This window comes from Saccopteryx leptura, chromosome 5 (genome assembly GCF_036850995.1).
Source record: "Saccopteryx leptura isolate mSacLep1 chromosome 5, mSacLep1_pri_phased_curated, whole genome shotgun sequence".
Taxonomy (NCBI): Eukaryota; Metazoa; Chordata; class Mammalia; order Chiroptera; family Emballonuridae; genus Saccopteryx; species Saccopteryx leptura.
In genome coordinates, this window is record NC_089507.1 from 52935883 (window position 1) to 52959557 (window position 23675).

Sequence of the window (23675 nt, forward strand, 5' to 3'; positions counted from 1 at the left end):
GGGCGAGAGAGAGAGAAAGAAAGAGTGATAGAGAATAAGAAGCATCAACTCGCTGTTCCACTTAGTTGTTCCATGTAGTCGTGCATTCATTGATTGCTTTTTGTATGTGCCCTGACCAGGATCGAACCTGCAACCCTGGCATGCTGGGATGACACTATCCGCTGAGAAACCCAGCCAGGGCCTGGATATCTTTTAATTTCCTTAAAATTCTATAGAGTGAATAAACATTTTATAAGTTGCCTGGCCTGTGATAGCACAGTAGATAAAGTGTCAACGTGGAACGCTGAGGTCACCAGCTCGAAACCCTGGGCTTGCCTGGTCAAGGCATATGGGAGTTGATGCTTCCTGCTCCTCCCCGTTTCTCTCTCTCTCTCTCTCTCTCTCTGTCTCCCTCTCCTCTCTAGAATGGATAGAGTCTTTGAAAAAAACATTTTATAAGTTAAAAAATCCTCATTCTCTGAGAATTTATATATACTTACCTGTGCCCCTTAAATTTAAATGAAAAATGGAGCCAGGTCAGGTAGCTTTTTCCTATGCATATTCCCATAGTGTCCTATTCATATTTTTGTTGATGTTCTTAATTGTTATATGTTTGCTATGCATCTCAAACTTTTCTACAGAAGTACAGCAGTGGCAGAAGAAATTGTCTTGGACTTACAGCCTGCCTAAAATGCTATATTAATATCATGTCTACTGTCTTAACCTTAATATATATATATATATATATATATAATTTACATTTAATTTCATACAATGGGTATTATATTTGGTTTAATATAAAATTTTTGAATATACTTATCCTGGAATAAAATTGATCTTTGCCAAAGGTGATAATGTTTATCCTGAAATTTCAAGTATTCTCTGTAAGCTTCCCTGTTTTGTTCTCCAGACTTCTATATTACCCAAGTTTGTTAAATAGTAAGTATTTCGATGTTTGGGACTAAGTCTTTTATTTATGGATTCTGAACAGTGTATGTTCAATATTAATTGAAGAAAATGAATGAATGAATGAATACACAAAAGTTCAGTTTTGAGATTAATAGTCAAATGTCAGCACTGTGAAAATTACAATTTTAATGATTATTTTCTCATAGAAAATGTATGACTAAATATTATAAAAGTCATGCATTTAAAAAAATAATTTTCTGGCCTATACAATATAGCAAAACTTTATTTAACTTTTATTTATTGATATTAGAGAAAGAAACAAACTTTGATCTGTGCCTATATGTGCCCTGACTGGGATCAAACCTGCAACCTTTGCATGTCGGGATGATGGGATGACGCTAACCAACTGAGCTATCAGACCAGGGTCTATTTAACTTTTTATAATTCAAAGTATAAAATACACAGCAAGGATCACAGAAGTATTCAGCTCAATGAAATTTCACACATCAACAATTTCACACAACTGATTCCCATATCAAAAAACCAAGCTTGGCCTTGGCCAGTTGGCCCAGTGGATAGAGTGTTGGCCTGGCATGTGAACATCCGCATTTGATCCCCATTCAGGGCACACATGAGAGGGACCATCTGCCTCTCTCCCTTACCCTCCCGCAGTCAGTAGCTCAATTGGTTCAAGCGTGCTCCCCGGTGCTGAGGATAGCTCAGTTGATTTCAGCAATGGCCCAGACCCAGGTGGATCTGGGTCGAGGTACATGTGGGAATCTGTCTTTCTATCTCCCCTCCTCTCACATATAAAAAACCCCCACAAAACTTAACCAGCCTCTCAGAAGTCCCTTCATGTTCTCATCTGATTGTTACAGCCCTTTTTAACAGTATATATTAGTTCCACAAAATCATTTTATACTTTAGTACAAGTCAAGACAACAAATTAATTGAGTCGAGAATTTCTTATTCTGTGACAAATCAAGTTAAGGATTTGGTATTCATAATTAATGCCAACATTACAAAATAAAAAAGGATAATTAATTTTAAGTACTAATTGTTTTCAGCACTTTAATACTAACCAGAAAACATAATTTAAATTATTTGTAATGACCATTACTCTTATATATACTATACAACACAAAAATGTTGATAATATGCATTAAATAATAATCAATTTAACTTATGTTTTAAGAAACTAATAACAAGCAATAAATTATTTTCAGCTCTGATGTATAATTGTCAAATTACCCCAATTTTTGTTTGACTTTTTAGAATTTGTTTAGAGCAGTAGTTGTCAATGGAGAGGGAACCCGATTTCATCTCCGTGGAGATGTTTTGCAATATCTAGAGATCTGAAAACATTTTTGGTTGTCATTGGAGGGTGTTACTGACATCTAGTGGGTAAGGCCTGGGTTGCTGCTAAACTTGATTCACAGAACAGCAACCACCCTCCCTACCTCCGCCAAAAAAATATTATGGCCCAAAATGTCAGTAGTGATGAGGTTGAGAGTAATATTTTCTAAAGAATGGGTGTATTGTTTGTGTTTGATTCAGTTTAGTTTAGATAGGGTTTAGCACCATACTAACAGTCTAAGGTATTAACGCATTTAATTTCCTAGGCACTAGTTCCATCTTTCTGTAGTTTATGCACCCCAGACCCCAGCCAGATGTCTTGAACATTTTTGCTACTGATTACAAGACTCATGAGATGGGGCAGAAGAGCTGATAGCAATGTATCACTCCTTCTGGAAATCGGGTCTTCAAACCTGGTATTTTGTACATACTCCAAATCCAGCTCTCCCCACATGACTGGTTCTTACTACATTGGAAACTGGTTATATACTTTGACTAGCAACATTGTTTAATATTATTAGCACCCGGACTTAATGGTGTACAGGCTCGAGGCAGAGAGAATAATTTCTTATAGGCAGCCAGTTATCCAACTTCAACCACATTTTCTTGAAACATCCATGCACACCCCACCCTGTTTCTTTCTCCCAGTAACTACTGGAGGTCGTAGACACTACCATACATAAATGCTGGTAACAAAGTTGGAAATTAATGTCTGATGACTTTGTTCTTCACTGCTTTTTCAGAGGATATCCTTTTTTTTCCTTTTAATACTTCTGTGTTTCCTGTGAACTTATTCTGGTCTTGATAACTTGACCTACCTTGAACAAAGAGAGCCACGTTTGAGGCATGGTCCTAAAACATTTGTTGGTGTGCAAGAAAAAGTTAATGGCAATGTGTACCAATTCTGACTTTTCATTATAAAGTATTCTCTAAAAGTATTACCATAGAGAACTAACTCTCCAATAAACCAAGATTTGTATAGTTGGAACTGTCAATTTACAGTAAGTCCTTAATAGAGAAGATCAGCTGAGATTTTGGCTATTTGATTCTGCTCATTTAACTGTAAAAGCAGACATAAATTAAAACATTTTGTGAAAAAATTGCTTGGGACCATTTAAATAAAATAATCCCCGTTTTATGTTGTGGCTTGTTTGTATTATGGGAGCACAGATTTATTAGTATTTTTTGTCTTCCAAAGAAGAGTTAAAATACTTCATAGCTCTTTAGGCCTTTTTTAGTTTTTATAGAAATTTAGCATATTTGATGTTTGGGAAGATGTATGTTATAGTGGAAAGAGCATTTTCATATTATAAGATCTATGTCCAAATTCTGCCACCTATAATTATTTTGGCCTTGGACCACTTAATTGTTATGGGTTTACTTTTAACTCCTGAAAAGAAGGGATAGTCTTAAATGATAGAGTCACAAGAATTAAATAAGGTAATCATGTAGAAGAACAGTCAGCAAGAAAGAAGGATAAACATTTTTTTGGAGTCACTGATTCATTTATAAGTGGATTATAGAGGTCATGAGCACAGGGTTTGGATTTGGAGAAACTTGATCTAAACTCTGAATCGTCTATTAGTGCTGTGCGCAGGGGCAGCTGCTTTACTCTAAGCCTCGTTGTCCTTCCTTGTATGTTGGTGACTGTCTCGCAGCATGTTGTAAGGAAGGACTGAGATTACATTGTAAGCAGCAGCCCACAGTATCTGACACAGGATACACACCTGTAAATGAAGGTGTTAAGTGTACAAATAGTTCTGAATTCTGTCAATAAAATATGGTACTTAGTCTCTTTTCTCAGATAGTTTGAATGATGAGAGCCACACACTCTGTTCTAAGTCTTAAAAATATTACGAATTGATTGAGTTCTAATACTGCATTATACTAATAATGTTAATTATTTTTATTTAGTAATACTTAGTTCAAATAATAATGATGATAATTAGTATAAATACTAATAATGCAAATAGTATATTTGGAACAAATTTTAAGTATTCTATCTTTTTTTTCATTGGTTTTATTTTTTTATGTGATTTTTTTTTTTTTTACAGGTACAGAGAGAGAGTCAGAAAGAGGGATAGATAGGAACAGACAGACAAGAACGGAGAGAGATAAGAAATATCAATCATCAGCTTTTCGTTGCAATACCTTAGTTGTTCATTGATTGCTTTCTCATATGTGCCTTGACCGTGGGCCTTCAGCAGACCGAGTAACCCCTTGCTCAAGCCAGCGACCTTGGGTCCAAGCTGGTGAGCTTTGCTCAAACCAGATGAGCCCACACTCAAGCTGGCGACCTTGGGGTTTCGAACCCTGGTCCTCGGCATCCCAGTCCGACGCTCTATCCACTGCGCCACCGCCTGGTCAGGCTGGTTTTATTTTTTAAAGCACTTCACAAATTGTGTAAAGAATAAAGGGGCAGCTCACACGGTGGAAGCGGACCAGCCTGAGGGCTGTGGGAGAGTGAGCTGTGATGGCTGCCCAGTCAGGGTGTTGGCAGAGGCAGTGCTGAAAATATTAAAAGACTGCACTCAAAGCTGAAAATGTGAAATTTTTACTCTGTGATTAAGGATATTCCTAAGGGGAACATATCTTATTTTTTTAACAAGTACATGGCAGAGAAGAATATAGCAGCTAATAGTATAACTTGGTACCACTGCCTTGATTTTTGCCAAAACAACTATTTTACCCACCATTTTTCCTTTGCACCATCAATGCAAAGGTCAACATAATGAAATTATACTGACTTTTTAAATGCATTATTTCCAGTAACCAGGCAACATCTTCTCCTTTGGCTATAGATCCTAATTATCTCATGGCTAACGAACGCATGAACCTGATGAACATGGCCAAGCTGAGTATCAAGGGCTTGATCGAATCAGCTCTGAACCTGGGGAGAACTCTGGACTCTGACTACGCACCTCTCCAGCAGTTCTTTGTGGTGATGGAGCACTGCCTGAAACACGGCTTGAAAGGTGGGCCATGGCCTCAAAATGTGTGTCCAGCTGTTGCCTAACAATGTGTGCTCAGGAAGAAAAGCATTCTTTGTGGAGCCAAAGAATAAGAGACTTGAATTCATATTAATCTGTTGAAATGCAACCTGTGTGGGTGCAGGGATATGGTTGTCTTAAAGTATTATAGGGCTTAAAAAACACAGATCATTAAATACAAATCCTAGAGCTGGAAGGGCCGTTCTAAGTGGCTACTCCAATACGGCAGTTACGTTTGGCGGGTTGGCAACAGGCCTAGGATGGGAGGTGCCTCGCCTATCTGTCGTGTGTGGGGCAGAGCAAGTGCTAGACCTCGCACCTGGCTCTCGCTCCCATGCTCTTCCCACTTAACTGAAAGCTTTTGAACGTAGGACCCAGTCTTCTTGACCTTCCTTTTCCTTCTTCTTCCCTGATAGTTGATAGCCTCTTTCTGGATTATATAGTCTTTCCTATTGGACTTTTCTTCACTAATACCAGATAGCTTTAAGTACTATATTGTTAAATGTTTTGTTATATATAGAGCTAGTCCATAAATTCTTCCTGAAAAAAAAGAAGGACTATGTCTTAGAAAGTAGGGGATTTTTGATTTTTATAAAATGTTACATATTATGAAAGCATGAATAATTTTAGAAATACCTGGTAATCTAGGACTAGTTCCTGGAAAAGAGTACTGAATAGATGGGAGGTGTGTGTGTGTGTGTGTGTGTGTGTGTGTGTGTGTGTGTGTGTTGAGGGCATGTTTATGTTGTCAAGAATATTAAAATACAGCTTTGTTTTTATCTCCTTAGCTAAGAAAACTTTCCTTGGACAAAATAAATCCTTCTGGGGGCCTCTAGAACTGGTAGAAAAGCTTGTTCCAGAAGCTGCAGAGATAACAGCAAGTGTTAAAGATCTTCCAGGACTTAAGTAAGTTTAAGGTTGGATTCTGTTTGTGAGAGAAAACATTCTCATTAACCATTCCCTTGAAGAATGAGACTAAAAAAATGATGACCATAATAATTTATTTCATAACAATTCAAAATGCGTACTGTTGCTATGAGTAGGCACTGTTTTGAGAGAACTGGAAATGTAGAATATTAAGAGAAATGTGCCTGTGAGGAATAATTATTATTATTAATCTGAGAGAAGTTGTCTTCATGTTAAAATACCACACATTTTCTTATTTTTTTAAAGCACTTGTGGGAAACATTTAGTGAATTTCAAGAAATTAGTCAAAGGAGGTGGCATACTGGACTTAAAAAAAAGAATGTGTTTGATGGAGTTTGACAACTAAAATTAAAGCAGTTAACAAGTGAACCTCGGGAACTGACACCCAGAACCTGCCTTAGAACTTTAAAAAGTTCTGATCACCTTCCCCAGTTAGATTGGTTTAATTTTAATCAGATAGAGGTCTAAGTAGCCTGTGTCTGCATTATTATTATTATTTGGGCACTTATATGATCCACACTAAATTTATGAGGATTCACTGATATTGATCTGATGGAATATCTGACGGAACACTTTGGACCATCAAATTGTGGTCTCATTCAGTAATTCTTCACCAGAGTATTTGCCCCAAGCATATCCTCCGGCTCCCTTTCGTCACACAGAATCTGCACAGGATGTGGGAGGAGAGGTTGTGAGGAGCACCTCAGTGTGTGTGCTCTGCTGGGGGACCGTTAGCAAAAGTAAGTAAATCTGTCCCATTGTGCTCCTATTTCTGCTACTTTTAGTTGTTTGGTTTCTGTGTTTTTGTAGGACACCAGTAGGCAGAGGAAGAGCATGGCTTCGATTGGCATTAATGCAAAAGAAACTTTCAGAATATATGAAAGCTCTGATCAACAAAAAGGAACTTCTCAGGTATGAGCATCTTCTCATTGAACTTTGGTGTGTTTTTTCTTGCTATGTTATCCATCATAAAAGGTCAAGTTATGTAAATTTATCAGTTTTGTAGATCAGAAACAGTTGATTCATAACACTTTCACATAGTTTAACTGACACCATCTCCCACACCTCCAACACACATGCTCAGGAATAGGTATTTTTATGTTATGAATGTTGTTTGTCACTGTGGCACATATATGGTCCCTTGCAGGGCAGTCTAAAACTTAACACCTCTACACAATAGGGAAAGGCTTTTGATACCTTAGCACGCACCCAGGTTTAATAAGACAGGAAGTTGACATGTAACATTAAATTCAAATGCAACACACAAAAAAATTTTTTTCCAGATGGAAACAATGAGAAAGAAGAAAAAAAAATTTTAGAGGAAAACATAAAGGAGACAAAAACTTCTTAAACAAGATACAAAAAGTTCTACCTATAAAGATAACAAATAGATAAATAGGTCTACATTAAAATGAAGAAGTTCTGTTCACAAGTACAGATATGTGGGGAAAGCATGAATACTCATTTCAATGAAAATACCATTCTGATTATTTTTTTCTTTCAGCTGAATTGTTTATTATCTAGAGTTTATTCATGCATCTATTATCTAAATAAAGTCTTCGAGCCATCTTTTTTTCTTTTCTTTTTTTTACTATTATCATAGATGACCATATTCAACCATGAGGCAAGCGTTTTCCTTTTTGTTTTGTGATTTCATCATTGGTTCTTGAGATTTTATTACAATAGAGCATTCTATGGATTTCTTACAGTGAATTCTATGAGCCAAATGCCCTCATGATGGAAGAAGAAGGAGCCATAATTGCTGGTCTGTTGGTGGGCCTGAATGTCATTGATGCCAATTTCTGTATGAAAGGAGAAGATCTAGACTCTCAGGTATGAAAAACATACTCATTTACCAAGTGTGTCACTCTGAGTTTTGTCATCTCAGAATTTGGATTGATCAGATTACACCAACAAAATTAGGGGAAATTCCTTAAGTCATAAATAGGATTTCCTTTCATTTTGATGTGAATATTAAAAAAATGAGTTTGCCCTGGCCAGTTAGCTCAGTGGATAGAGCTTCAGCCCAGCGTATGGACATCCCATGTTTGATTTCTGGTCAGGGCACCCAAGAGAAGTGACCATCTGCTTCTGTCCCTTTCCCTTTTCTCTCCCTCTTCCCCTCTCCAACCAGTGACTCACTCAGTTGGTTCAGTGTGACCCTGGGTGCTGAGGATAGCTCAGTAGGTCCAAGTGTCAGCCTCAGATGCTAAAAATAGCTTGATTGATTAAGCATCAGCCCCAGACAGGGGTTGCCAGGTGGATCCTGGTTGGGGTGCATGTGGGAATCTGTCTCCCTGTTACCCCTTCTCTAACTTAAAAAAAAATTAGTTTGTTTACCTTCCAACTTGGCTCATTTATGCATTCTGAATGTTTATCAAATTCTTACCTTGACTGTGATCTCTTAAAGTATTTTGCTCAGGCTAACATATACATAAACAGGCCAAATGCTAAAAGTCAGTATAGCATGGTAGTTCAGAGTGAAGTCTCAGAAACCCAACTGTTTAGGTTGAGACTGGCTTCTTCATTTTCTAGCTAGTTACTTAGTTTCTTGATGCTTCAGGTTCCTTACCTGTAATAAGAAATACTATCTCTAGTTCACAGTGATACTGTGAGGGAAAAAGGAATGAGCACATGTAATATACTTAGAACAGAGCTTGGTACGCATTTATTGCCTCATAAATAAACCTGCTGTCTTCACTGTGCCTATTTGTCATCCCTTCTGTATAAAATGCTATAATGAATTTCTGTTACATTTTCCAATGAAAAATGGAAATGAAAGTATATTTTGTTGTGTATTTTAAAAAGAAATAAAACTGGCCCTGGCTGGGTAGCTGAGTTGGTTGGAGCAGTGTCCCAATATGCCAAGGTTGCGGGTTCAATCCCCAATCAGAATTTTTAAAAAAAGAAGGGAGGGAAAGAAGGAAGGGAGGAAGGCGAGAGAGAAAAATAAGCTGAATGATAATATAGAAATATTGAAAAGTGTAGGCATGCCAGTGGAAACTTGGAAGAATAGATACCAAAATGTAACAGTGGTCATCTTCAGGTGGCTGGGATTATGGGTGTTTTGTATTACTTCATTTTGTTTATATGTATTTTCTAAAACTTCTATAAGGGCATGAACAGTATTATTGTAATTATAATTTTAAAAGAGGTTTCTAAAAACAAATATAAGGGTTCAGTAGCAGAATACTTGAAAATAGTGTAAGAGAAAGAAACATTAAACCTTAAATTTCTTAGAAGTATTCTGTTGACTTTCTTAGTCTGATGTGGTCTTCTAATCCTATTGACTTAATTTTGATTCATTACTTACAATCCTTGTCAATTGGTGATTATACTCAAAGTGAAACATTAAAATCTTTTAGTAATTGTCATGACTATATCACTGTTATGAGTATTGTCTGGAATGAGACGTGTTCTGCCTTGATAAAAGAATATAATTTTTTATTAAATTCTGAAAATTCTCTCTGTAGGTTGGAGTTATAGACTTTTCAATGTATCTCAAGGATGGGAACAGCAGTAAAGGTAGCGAAGGGTATGTACCCAAAAAATTGGGTTTCTTTTTAACTTAATATTCTATGATAGTATTTAAAGTTTTCAACAATACTGCTTTTTAACAGACTAGCTGAAAGAATTTCTAATAGTACAGTTTTAATAGCATGTTGCCAGCACTGTTTATTGTGTCTAATCCTAAAAGGGGTTTTAGTGAAAGTGATTTTTCTGCTAGGTAGTTCAGGGGAAAACAGAATTAAAATTTGTATAATACAAACCCAACGCTCAATCTCTTCAAGTAGTGTTTGAAAACATGGTCTCTCTTGACAAGAAGAATTGCATTCTCAGTTTGCTTAAAATTTACAATATTAAATATGTGTCATGGGGTTATGTAAAATGTTAACATTAAGATAAAGTGTGTGGGAACAGCACTACTTTTACAACTCTTGTAAATATACAGTTATTTCAAAATAAGTTTTTTAAAACATGGTGATATACTACTTAGAAATTGGAGATCAAAAACACACCTTATGCCCTTTATAAATTTAGCAGATGAAAGCATAATTAGTCTGAAGCTTTCAACCTTGGACATAGAGCTAAGATTATATCACTTGTTCTTTAAGTAGTTGTATAGGTATGTGGCCTTGATTTTTGTCTTTATTTGAAAAGTCTGGCTGTTTAATTTTTGCCTATTATAAATTAGCTGGCTCTGAAAGTGAACCTCCTTTTTTCACAGTTTATTTTTTCACATAATAATAAACACTTGACCTTTATGAAAGCCTTTTATACCATTTATTTTAAAGGCAAATGTATATCCTTTGAGAACAACTATTATTACACCAGGGTAAGCTTAATTCAATTCCTACAACAAATGGAAAATTGTTATAATACTAGGGAAGCTAAAAGAAAAAAAACTATCAGTTGGGAGAAGAAAATGTTTATTCTTTAAATGCCCCTGATAGGTTATAATATTACATCTGTAACCTAAGTTATTGATTTGTGTATATAAGTTATAACAGGGCTTTATCAATAGAATACGGGGTTTTGTGCATCTTTTTTTTAAACCTTCAAGTCTTCCTGTTGCTGTCAAGGGGGTTATACATCAGGTCTGTCTTCTGGTTCAGTGGCTATGCCACAATTTCCTTTTTTTGTTTTATAAAAAGATTGAGGGAAGGGAAGTCTCGGTATTTCTAATATTATTTATTTTCTATTTTCTCTCTATACCCCTAACCTCCCCCAACCCTCTGCCCAGAGATGGCCAGATTACTGCAATTCTGGACCAGAAGAACTATGTAGAAGAACTCAACAGACATCTGAAGTAAAAAATGAATAAATATTATTACTTATTTGGGGTTTTGTTGAGAGGGAAGCGAAGGGTAAACTGATGAGCTGTAAGAATAAATTAAAACAGTACAACAAATATATATATAGAATTCCTACTTGCTGGTCACTGAGCTAGGCAATGGAAAAATGGCATTTAACTGTTTTGGTAACCTTTAGTGAAAGACAGTAATAAGATTAGCATGTAATTATGCCTCTAGTAATTAAAGAAATACATTCAATTTAGTTTCTTAAATATTTGACATCCAGTAAGTCCTCATTTAACATCATCGATAGGTTCTGCAGCTTTACGCAAAACAACATGTGATGAAACCAGTTTTACCACAGGCTAATTGATGTAAAAAGGAGTTAAGTTCCTACGGCATCTCATGAACATAAACCAATGCTGCTGAACAAGATGACATTATTCTATGACCTACTGTTTACAGCTGAAAGTGGTGGCCCTCTTGGTTCAGTAGATCTAGCATATTTCAGTACTAACTGTAGGTAAACCATTCATTGCTTTTAGGACCTTTAGATTAATCTATCTCATTGGTCCCTTGCATTTCTCATTTATACATCAAATTGGTGGTATTAATTTACCTTCTTTTCACGATCACTACCATTCATTTACCAAATGCTTCCCAAGTATTTTTCAGAAGTGTGTGGAACATGAAACAGTCTTCTCTCTCCACAGCAGAGCCATCCAAAATATCTTGGTGTTCTCAAGTACATTGATGTTCTAAAGACTATCAAATAATTAAGAAGAATAAATATATCTATTACTATTTTGTTTATAGTTTTCCTATGAAAAACAATCATTTTAATTTAAACAAAGACCATAATGTGATTATAGCAATATCAATTTAAATTGTCACCTTGGATCCAGCTAGAAAACTCCAAAATAATTTAAGTGCATTCTCTGGGGACCAAGAACTAATAGTGACTACACTGAATGATGGAGGTGTTGTTAGTCAAGCAAAGATATGGTTACAGTTGACAATAGAATATAAGCATGACACTATTAATTTACTCTTTATGCCTCAGTTTCTTTATCTGTAATTGAGGATATCTAACACTTAGGACTATTGAAAGGAGTGAATGAAATAATACAAGTAAAAACATTTAGAAGAGTGTTTGTTATGTGGCAGGCACTTAATTCATGTAGCCTCTTATTATATACCAGTAAACCTTAAAGTTCCCTGTATAATGCATTTGCTCTTTCATTTTATTCAACAAGTCCTTATTAAATACAAGCTTCAGTGCCAGTGATGTAGCTGCTAAGACACACATCCCCTAGCAAGCTGTCCTAGAGCTTGCAAGTCTCCTGAAAATCGTGGAGATTACAGTGAATGATAAATGTGATGGGCATTTAAAAGGAAAGTACAGGATATTGTTCTGTTTCTCAAAAGAGACCATTATGTTTTTCTTTTCTTAATAGTGCTACTGTAAATAACCTTCAGGCAAAAGTGGATGCCTTAGAAAAATCCAACACTAAACTGACAGAGGAAGTAAGTGTTTTGAAGATTCTTTGATTGACTTATAGAATTTAGTAATGTGTGTTACTGGAAAGTAATATCTCTTGAGCCCTGGAAATAAAGGACTTGAGTTTTTAGGATCTGTCTACTCTAGGACATAACTCCTTGTTCTGACTCAGAATGGCCAGCTGGCTTTTCTCAGGGGTTTCAATTATCCAGTTGGACTATACAGGCATGGAACCTAAGCTGATCAAATATCTTACTTTCTTTTGTTTTATCAGGGCCAGCCAACAGTTAATGTTTAGCATATAGCATAAAATTATTCATCATTTATTCATTCAACAAACATAGATACTACTTTTATGCTAGAGCTAGACAAAGATTTATATGTGCCAGGCATGGATTTATGTGTGCCATATCGGCAAGCTCCCTACCTCCACGGGCTTTATTTTCTCCTTGAGGTTGTGAGTAGCTAACATAAAGAGCACTAGAGCACTCACTAGTCAGAAGACCAGTAATCCCTGCTTACACAACATGCCACATGTCATGTGCTGCTGAGCAAGAGAGTCATGTGACTTCCAAAGGCCCAGTTCCCTACTGTCATTTATACTTTCTCTTTCAGCCTCACAATTACTCTAAAGATCAGATAAGAATAGATATGTGAAAACTCTTTTAAAAGTTCCTAAAATAAGAGGGAAATTACTTTATGTTTCACTCCTGATTAATATATTTTTTCCTGACTTACCAAAGTCTAAGCTACATATTTTTTTTCTTCAGTGACATTAGATGTTTCTATTAAAATCCTTATATAAAATTTTACAAGTGGAAAAGACCTTATTTTTCCTATTTCTAACTATTCTGTTACACTCAGTGGGATAAATTTGGTTTAAATAAAACCAAGTTAAATCACCAGCTAGGAAATGCTGTTTAATTATATATATTTTTTAATTTTAATGAGGTAACAATAAATCAGGGTACATATGTTCAGTGATAACATCTCCAGGTTATTTTGACATTAAATTATATTGCATACCCATCACCCAAAGTCAAATAGTCTTCCGTCACCTTCTATCTGGTTTTCTTTGTGCCCCTCCCTCCTCTCCCCACCCCCTCTCTCTCATCCCTCTCCCCACCCCCGTAACCACCAGTCTTGTCCATGTCTCTTAGTCTCATTTTTATGCCCCACCTATGTATTGAATCATACAGTTCTTAGTTTTTTTATGATTTACTTATTTTACTCAGTATAATGTTATTAAGGTCCATCCATGTTGTTGTAAATGATCCGATGTCATCATTTCTTATGGCTGAGTAGTATTCCATAGTATATATGTACCACGTCTTCTTTATCCAATCATCTATTGAAGGGCTTTTTGGTTGTTTCCATGTCTTGGCCACTGTGAACAATGCTGCAGTCAACATGGGGCTGCATGTGTCTTTACGTACCAGTGTTTTTGAGTTATGGGGGTATATACTCAGTAGAGGGATTGCTGGGCCATATGGTAGTTCTATTTTTAGTTTTTTGAGGAACCAAGATACTTTCTTACATAATGGTTGTACTACCTTACATTCCCACCAACAGTGGATGAGGGTTCCTTTTTCTCCACAGCCTCTCGAACACTTGTTATTACCTGTCTTGTTGATAATAGCTAATCTAACAGGTGTGAGGTGGTATCTCATTGCAGTTTTGATTTGCATTTCTCTAATAGCTAAAGAAGATGAGCATCTTTTCATATATCTGTTGGCCATTTGTATTTCTTCCTGGGAGAAGTGTCTGTTCATGTCCTCTTCCCATATTTTATTGGATTGTTTGTTTGTTTGTTTGTTGAGTTTTACGAGTTCTTTGTATATTTTGGATATTAGGCCCTTATCTGAGCTGTTGTTTGAAAATATCATTTCTCATTTAGTTGGCTGTTTATTTTGTTATCAGTTTCTCTTGCTGAGCAAAAACTTCTTAGTCTGATATGGTCTCATTCATTTATCTTTGCCTTCACTTCCCTTGCCTTTGGAGTCAAATTCATAAAATGCTCTTTAAAACCAAGGTCCATGAGTTTAGTACCTATGTTTCTTCTATGTACTTTATTGTTTCAGGTCTTATATTTAGGTCTTTGATTAATTTTGAATTAATTTTAGTACAAGGGAACAAACTGTAGTCGAGTTTCATTCTTTTGCATGTGGCTTTCCAGTTTTCCCAGCACCATTTGTTGAAGAGGCTTTCTTTTCTCCATTGTGTGTTGTTGGCCCCTTTCTCAAAAATATTTTGACCATATATATGTGGTTTTATTTCTGGACTTTCTATTCTGTTCCATTAGTCTGAATGTCTATTTTTCTGCCAATACCATGCTGTTCTGATTGTCGTGGCTCTATAATATAATTTGAAATCAGGTATTGTAATGCCCCCAGCTTCGTTCTTTTTCCTTAGAATTGCTTTGGCTATTTGGGGTTTTTTATAGTTCCATACAAATCTGATAATTTTTTGTTCCATTTCTTTAAAAAATGCCATTGAAATTTTGATGGGAATTGCATTGAATTTATATATTGCTTTAGGTAATATGATCATTTTGATTATATTTATTCTTCCTATCCAAGAACAAGGAATATTTTTTCATTTCATTATATCTTTTTCAATTTCCCTTAACAATGGTTTGTAGTTTTCATTATATAGGTCCTTTACATTCTTTGTTATGTTTATTCCTAGGTATTTTATTTTCTTTTGTTGCAACCATGAAGGGGATTATTTTTTTTAGTTCATTTTCTGATGTTTCATTGTTGGCATATAGGAAGGAAATGGACTTTTGTATATTAATTTTGTATCCTGTGACCTTACTGTATTGGTTTATTGTTTCTAGTAATCTTTTGTGGAGTCTCTGGGGTTTTTGATATATAGGATCATATCATCTACAAAAAGTGAAACCTTTACTTCTTCTTTTTCATTATGAATGCCTTTTTTTTCTTTTTCTTGTCTGATTGCACTGGCTAGAACTTCCAACACCATGTTAAATAAGAGAGGAGAGAGTGGACAACCCTGTCTGTTCCTGATTTAAGAGGAAAAGTTCTCAGTTTTATGCCATTGAATATGATGTTAGCTGATGGTTTATCATAAATGGCCTTTATTATGTTGAGAGATTTTCCTTCTATACCCATTTTGTTGAGTGTTTTAAACATAAAATTGTGTTGTATTTTATCGAATGCCTTTTCTGCATCTGTTGATAAGATCATGTGATTTCAGTTCATTGTTTTGTTGATATGGTGTATTACGTTAACTGTTTTACATATGTTGAACTATCCTTGTGATTCTGAGATGAATCCCACTTTATCATGATGTATTATTTTTTAATATGTTGTTGTATTTGATTTGCTAGTATTTTGTTTAGTATTTTAGCATCTGTATTCATTAGAGAAATTGGTTTATAGTTTTCTTTTTTTTGTGTTGTCCTTGCCAGGTTTGGATATGAGGGTATGTTGGCGTCATAAAATGTGTTCGGAAGTATTGCTTCTTCAATTTTTTGGAAGACTTTGAGTAGAATAGGAACCAAGTCTTCTTTGAATGTTTGATAGAATTCACTAGTATAGCCGTCTATCCTTGGACTTTTATTTTAGGGGAGGTTTTTAATACTTTTTTGTATTTCCTCCCTGCTTATTGGTCTGTTTAGGCTTTCTGCTTCTTCTTTTTTTTTTTTTTTGTATTTTTCTGAAGCTGGAAACGGGGAGGCAGTCAGACAGACTCCCGCATGCACCCGACCGGGATCCACCTGGCACACCCACCAGGGGGTGATGCTCTGCCCATCCGGGGCGTTGCTCTGTCACGACCAGAGCCACTCTAGCGCCTGGGGCAGAGGCCAAGGAGCCATCCCCAGCACCCGGGCCATCTTTTTTGCTACAATGGAGCCTTGGCTGCGGGAGGGGAAGAGAGACAGAGAGGAAGGAGAGGGGGAGGGGTGGAGAAGCAGATGGGTGCTTCTCCTATGTGCCCTGGCCGGGAATCAAACCCGGGACTCCTGCACGCCAGGCCGACACTCTACCACTGTTTCTGCTTCTTCATGACTCAGTCTAGGAAGATTGTATTGTTCTAGGAATTTATCCATTTTCTCTAGATTGTTAAATTTGGTGGCTTATAGCCTGACCTGTGGTGGCGCAGTGGATGAAGCGTCAACCTGGAAACGCTGAGGTTGCCGGTTCAAAACCCTGGGCTTGCCTGGTCAAGTCACATATGGGAGTTGATGCTTTCTGCTCCTCCCCCCCTTCTCTCTCTCTCTCTCTCTCACTCTAATGAATAAATAATCTTTAAAAAAATTTTGGTGGCATACAGTTTTTCATGTATTCTACAGTAATTCTTTGTATATCTATGATATCTGTGGTGATTTCTCCTCTTTCATTTTGGATTTTGTTTATATGAGTCCTTTCTCTTTTTTCCTTGGTGAGTCTTGCCAAGGGTTTGTCAATTTTGTTGATCTTTTCAAAAAACCAGTTCTTTGTTTTATTAATTTTTTCTATAGTTTTTCTGTTCTCTATTTCATTTATTTCTGCTCTGATTTTTATTATTTCCTTTCTTCTGCTGGTTTTGGGTTGTCTTTGTTCTTCTTTTTCTAGTTCCTTAAGATGTGAAGTTAAGTAGTTTACTTGGGCTCTCTTGTTTGTTCATATAGGCCTGTAGTGATATGAACTTCCCTCTTGTTACTGCTTTTGCTGCATCCCAGAGATTCTGATATGTCATATTGTTATTTTTGTTTGTCTGTATGTATCTTTTGATCCTTATTTTTATTTCTTCTTTGACCCACTCGTTTTTTAGAAGTATGTTGTCTAGTTTCCACATTTTTGTGGGTTTATTTACCTCTTTTTTGCAGTTGAATTCTAGTTTCAAGGCTTTATGATTAGAAAATATGCTTGGTATAATTTCAGTTTTTCTGAATTTGCTGATGTTATTTTTGTGGCCCAATATATGGTCAATTCTTGAGAATGTTCCATGTACACTAGAGAAAAATGTATACTCTGATACTTTGGGATGAAATGTCCTGTAGATGTCTATCATATCCAATTGTTCTAGTGTTTCATTTAAGGCCAATATTTCTTTATTGATTTTCTGTTTTGATGAACAATTTACAGCTGTCAGTGGTGTATTGAGGTCTCCAAGTATGATTGTGTTTTTGTCAGTTTTTGTTTTTAGGTCAGTCAGTAGCTGTCATATATTTTGGTGCTCCTTGGTTTGGTGAGTATATATTAAGAAGTGTTATGTCTTCTTGATTCAGTGTCCCCTTTATCATTATGAAATGACCGTTTTTGTCTCTGAGTACTTTTGCTGTCTTGTAGTCAGCATTGTTAGATATGAGTATTGCTACACCTGCTTTTTTTGGATGTTATTTGCTTGGAGTGTTGTTTTCCAGCCTTTCACTTTGAATTTGTTTTTATCCTTGTAGCTTAGATGTGTTTCTTGTAGGAAGCATACAGTTGGATTTTCTTTTTTAATCCATTCTGCTATTCTGTGTCTTTTTATTGGTGAGTTCAATCCATTTACATTTAGTATAATTATTGACACTTGAGGGTTTCCTATTACCATTTTATATATTGGTTTCTGTTAGTTTTGTATCTTGTTTGAGTCCTCTCTTTTGTTTTTCTATCATTTATTTTTGTTTGGTTGTAATCCATACTTCTTTCTTCTGTTACTTCTTTTTTCAAGTCATATGCTCTGTGGTCGTTTTTTCAGGGGTGGTTACCATTAAGTAATGGAAAGGGTACCTACCATGTTCATTGTAGTACACTATCTCATGGGTGCTTCTGCACTCTATCTTCCTTTGCTATTGTTAATCTTTTTCCTCTCCCCTTTTTTGTTTTTGTTGTCACAGTTTAAATTTGATTTTACTGTGTTCTTGGTGGAGCTTTTACTTGTGGGGTTTTTTTGTTTTGTTCTTTGTATCTGGTCGGAAAACCCCCTTTAGTATTTCCTGAAGTGGGAGTTTTCTTGTGATAAATTCCCTCATCTTTTCTGTATTTGTGAATGTTTTTATTTCTCCTGCGTATTTGAAGGATGGCTTTGATGGGTATAGTATTCTTGACTGGAAGTTCCTCTCTTTCAGGACTTTAAATATTGGGGTCCACTCTCTTCTAGCTTGTAGAGTTTCTGCTGAGAAATCTGATGATAATCTAATGGGCCTTCTTTTATATGTGTATTCTTCTTTTCCCTTGCTGCCTTGAGAATTTTTTCTTTGTCATTGGTTTGTGCCAATTTCATTACGATGTGCCTTGGAGTAGGTTTATTGGGGTTAAGATAACTCGGTGTTCTGTTTGCTTCTTAAATTCGAGGCTTTAGTTCTTTCCATAGGCTTGGGAAGTTCACGTCTATTTGTTTGAATATGTTCTCCATTCCATTTTCTCTCTCTTCTCCTTCTGATATACCTATTATTCTTATGTTGTTCTTTTTGATGGAGTCAGACAATTCCTGTAGTGCTTTCTCATTTTTTTTTAATTCGTGAGTCTCTCTCCTCTTCTCTGTGTTGTGCCTCTAGTTGCCTGTCTTCTATGTCACTAATTCTCTCTTCTATCTGGCCTGTTCTATTAGCTAAGCTTGTTACCTTGTTTTTCAGTTCATGAGTTGAGTTTTTTATCTCTGTTTGATTCATATTTATAGTTTTAATTTCCTTGGTAATATATTCTTTCTGTTCATTGAGTTGGTTTTTGAACTCCCTAAATTGCCTTTTTGTGCTTTCTTGTATATCTCTGAGTATTTTTAGGATTTCTATTTTAAATTCTCTGTCATTTAACTCCAAGGTTTCCAATCTATTAAAATTTTTTTCTATAGATTTTTCCTCATCTATCTGTGCTACATCTCTGTCTTTTGTATCCATAATATTTGATTTCCTTTTCCTTAATGGCATCTGAGGGTGGTTTTGTTAATAACACTTTGTTTGGTGTATGTATATTTCAGATGCTCCTGGGATTGTTTTTCTGTCTCTGGTTGTTGAATTTGTTGAAATTTCAGGGAGAGGTATTGGGAGCCCTCCTCATGGCGCCATTTCTCTGACGTCACTCCATTCTTTTTTTTTTCAGACAAACTTACATTGTTATAACATTAAAACACCTTTTTTATTATTCAGTTCTCTGGGCTTTATTTTTGAGTATAGATTCTTAAATTATATTAAAACTTTAATTTATGGATATGACGTTTAGAATTTTGTCCCACAAGGCTTTTGATATATTGTACACAGAAATTTTATACTGTCATTCTACTGCTATTATACTGAGGCAATGTGGCACAGCAGTTAAGCATGCTCTCGAGAGCTAGACCACTTGGGTTCATGTCCCAGCCCTGCTTTTCTAATCCTAGGCCAGTGACTTAAGCCTCTGTTCTTTGGTTTACTTATCTGTAAAATGGGGATGATAGAAATAATAATATTTTTGTAAAATTAAAATATTTTTAGTGCATAAGGGCCTAGACTAGTCAGTGCCTAGTAACTCGCAAGCACTTAGTATAAATATAGTTGTTAATTTTATTCCGTCAATCATAAGATTGTCCTCCTGACCTAGATTTACTTTACTAAAAATATTAATTTATTCATTCATTGACTTATTCATTTCACCAATAAGATTTATTTTCTTGAAAGTTTGAACGTTTACAGATAAGTAAGCATTGTGGGTAGGCTTTATAAGGAGCTGATAAATGTAATGAGGCCTGCTTTTTCTCATTTCCATCTATTTTGGATTTAAGAGGATGAGTTTTAAAAATAAAAATTTTAAAGAAGACCTTTTTGCCTGACCAGGCGGTGGCGCAGTGGATAGAGCATCAGGCTGGGATGTGGAGGACTCAGGTTTGAGACCGCGAGGTCGCCAGCTTGAGCGCAGGCTCATCTGGTTTGAGCAAAGCTCACCAGCTTGAGCACAAGGTCGCTGGCTCAAACAAGGGGTCACTTGGTCTGCTGTAGTTCCCTGGTCAAGGCACATATGAGAAATCAATCAATGAACAACTAAGGAGCTGCAACGAAGAATTGATGTTTCTCATTTCTCTCCCTTCCTGTCTGTCCCTATCTGTCCCTCTCTCTGTTTCTGCCAAAAAAAAAAAAGAATGAAAAAAAGATCTTTTTTTCCCCCCTGAGTTCTGAACCAGTATAACAAAATGAGAAGCATTAAGCAGACGATACCTGAATATCCACCTTACTATTGTACAGCCGATTTAGAAATCCCTTTTGGATCTACGTCATCAAGTCCTAAAACTTCCTCTGATGTTGAGATATTGGAAGAAGCTGTCTGAGGGGCCCTTGAATCTAGACCAGAGTTACTTCCTTACACACCATCAGGTCCATGGAGCAGACAGAAATGGGCTTCCAGACTCGCCTCTAGAAAGCGTGCCTGAGACCTCGCTCCTCTGCCCTTTTGTGTTAGAGCAAGGCACCAGGCAGCACCTGCGCCCAGTGCTAGTGAAGAGAATGAACAGGGAGCCTAGCCTGGCTGACAGGAACCCTCTCAGCTCTATTCCGGGCCTCGTTCAGGCTCCTTTACATTCTCTGTGGGGAATAAAGGTCAGTAGGTGCAGAGAACAAAAGTGTTTCCACTTTGCTTTAACCTTCTGTGGAATGGGGATATCAGCATTTCCGGTTAGCAGTATTCTCCTAATAACATTACCTTATCTTTTTAAGTGCTAAAGTGAAAACTCTCCAGTGCTTAATGGCACCTTTTAGACTGAGAACTTAGGAGTTCATTTGTTTACTCTTTTAAAAATCATTTGTAAAAGGTCATATGGAAGATTCATAAGATGGATCCCAGGGCATGAGGTGACCTCTTCAACATTTTAGAAATAGGTATTGTAACTAAATATAATTGTTATCCATGAGGATGCCCTTAAGGTAAATGATCTTAAGTTAACATTTTGGTGCTGAAATAAAGTTTACACTAAAAGCCACAAAGGAGATATTTTAAATTTGCATCTAACCTACTTTAAAAATATTTCTCCTCAGTTCCCTACAAGGACATTTTTGTGGTGTTATAGATAGCTTTCTTCCCTTTGAAAATATCTAAGCATGAAAATCATGTCCTAACAAATCATGAATTATCCTATCGTGTGTTAATAAAAGAAAGAAAAGATTATTTTTCTAATTTTATCAACAGCTTGCAGTTGCAAACAACAGGATTATTACCTTGCAAGAAGAAATGGAACGAGTTAAAGAGGAAAGCTCCTACATTTTGGAATCCAACCGGAAGGTTAATCTTACTGGATTTATAAAATATTTCTAGACAGGAGAGTCAGTGTGCTAGCAGTGGGGGGCGCCTCCAAGGACAGTTGAAGCAAACTGTTTTTCCTGAGACTTCCTGCAAAGCTAAGTGAGCAGTGAAGATTATGGGAGGGTGGTGCCCCTTCTCCCACAGATGCTCCTTGGCTTCACCGCCACCTGCATCTGTTAGAGACTTCAAGAAACAGCCTAGTTCAGTTTCTTGTTTTTATATACTAATGATTTTTGCTGTATTAAAATGTTATATTTGTTAAGTGAATTATTATTTTAGACCGTTTTACTGTTTTGTTAGAAGTATTTATCTGATACCACTGGGAGAGAGTTACTATATAAATGAATTTTCTAGATAATAATCCCTAAAAGGACCAAAGTTTTTATATATGTATAAACATATTTTGCAAAACTTTTATGTATTATACAATTCTCAGCCTTCTTAAGCAGAGAATATAATGTAACACTGTTAGTTCTTTATGATATCTGAAGATCGTAATTATCAACGTTGGCAATTCTGTACTAATTTATAATGGTGTTACTTTAGGGAGCTGTTGAAATTGAAAGAGCTTTTAATACCTGTACTTAAATATTCCCAGATGGTGTGGGTGTTATTTTCTGTCTTTTCTGATTTTGTTGGCATCTCTGCTTTTTGCTGTTAGTATTGCTATTTCTAGAAAGGTCTTCCTATTCTCTTATATCCTAACCAACTGTGAACTTAGGAATCCAGACATCCAGTGTTAAAATGGTTCCTAATGAATAAATAACTAGGTTCCAAGTAGGAACCAAAGCAGTTCTCTATGAGTAACTTTTGACTTTAATGCATGGACTTTGAAAACAACTGTGACTGCTCAGGAGAATTTTCTGATGACCTCCTTCTTTTTAGCCGTGATCTGTCTGGATGGTAGGAGACACCAGATGTAAGATCTCTGGAGAAGGAATATATTACCATTTGAATTTTTAGCCTAATTCATAGTTGACAATGAATGATATTCTGTTCTTAGAGGCTGATTTTTTTAAGACTTCTGCTACTTGGTTTGGTAGCTCTCTAAGGACTTAAAATGACACAAAATTCCCAGTTCAGCTTAAGAATTTCAACTTACTAAACTTCTTTAATTTCTTTGTTGTCTTCATTCATTGTTACACTTGCTTAGGTATGATCATTTTTATCTTTTCAAGGGTCCTAAGCAAGACAGAACTTCAGAAGGACAAGCACTAAGTGAAGCAAGAAAGCATTTAAAGGAGGAGACACAGTTACGACTGGTAAACTTTGCTTGTATCAGAACACGTTAATATTTAACAGCTACTTAGGGGCTTTATCTTAGAGACTAAGGTCAGGAGTATCAGTACTTCAGACACATTTCTGTGGATCCTATAGGCCTGTTTGTCACTTATTGGCTATGTTCCCTCTAATGCTTTCTTAATCCATCTTCTGAGTATTCTCAACATACAGTACGATTTTGTCACTTTTTTTGCTTTTGCTTTTATACTTTGTATTGCAAAGGCATTAAGTATATGGAACCTACATTTTCTTTTTATTTTTTTCCTGTTCAGTTATTTTTAACTGAATTTACTGGGGTAACACTGATTAAAACAATTATACAGGTTTCAGGTGCCCAATTCCACAGTGCATTGTGTGTACTGCATAATCCCCCCTGCCCACCTCAGTCCTCACTCCTCTAAAAAGTCTGACATGTCTCCTTAGAGGGGATAGCTCCTCTTCTCATTACCGAGAATGATTAATGTAGAATTATACTCTTTTACTTTTAGTTGTTATTTCTAAATTTATTCTTGTTCTTATACATAAATAGAAAAACATGTCATTGGTGTTAGTCTTAAAATATATTTTTAAAATTTTTCATTGATTTGAGAGAGAGAAAGGGGAAAGCATCAACATGTTATACTTAGTTGTTCCATTACTTGTATACTCATTGATTACTTCTCATACATGCCCTAACCAGGGATTGAACCTGCAACCTCGGTGTGTCAGGACAATGCTTTATCCACTGAACAGCCCGACC

At 36.1% G+C, this 23675-nt stretch overlaps 1 protein-coding gene across 14 annotated transcripts in view; it reads left to right on the forward strand.

Moving 5' to 3' along the window:
* Positions 1 to 23675, forward strand: part of RUFY3 (RUN and FYVE domain containing 3) — a 94725-nt gene that overhangs the window by 45476 nt on the left and 25574 nt on the right. For all 14 annotated transcript variants that reach the window (XR_010751645.1, XR_010751643.1, XR_010751644.1 and 11 more), the window contains 9 exons: positions 5046 to 5219; positions 6023 to 6140; positions 6972 to 7073; positions 7871 to 7994; positions 9635 to 9696; positions 10906 to 10971; positions 12415 to 12484; positions 21542 to 21634; positions 22834 to 22917. Coding sequence is in view for 11 of the 14 variants with exons in the window: in XM_066386130.1 (XP_066242227.1) it covers positions 5046 to 5219; positions 6023 to 6140; positions 6972 to 7073; positions 7871 to 7994; positions 9635 to 9696; positions 10906 to 10971; positions 12415 to 12484; positions 21542 to 21634; positions 22834 to 22917 (893 nt within the window). In the remaining 3 variants the exon portion in view is untranslated. The remainder of the gene's footprint in view (positions 1 to 5045; positions 5220 to 6022; positions 6141 to 6971; positions 7074 to 7870; positions 7995 to 9634; positions 9697 to 10905; positions 10972 to 12414; positions 12485 to 21541; positions 21635 to 22833; positions 22918 to 23675) is intronic.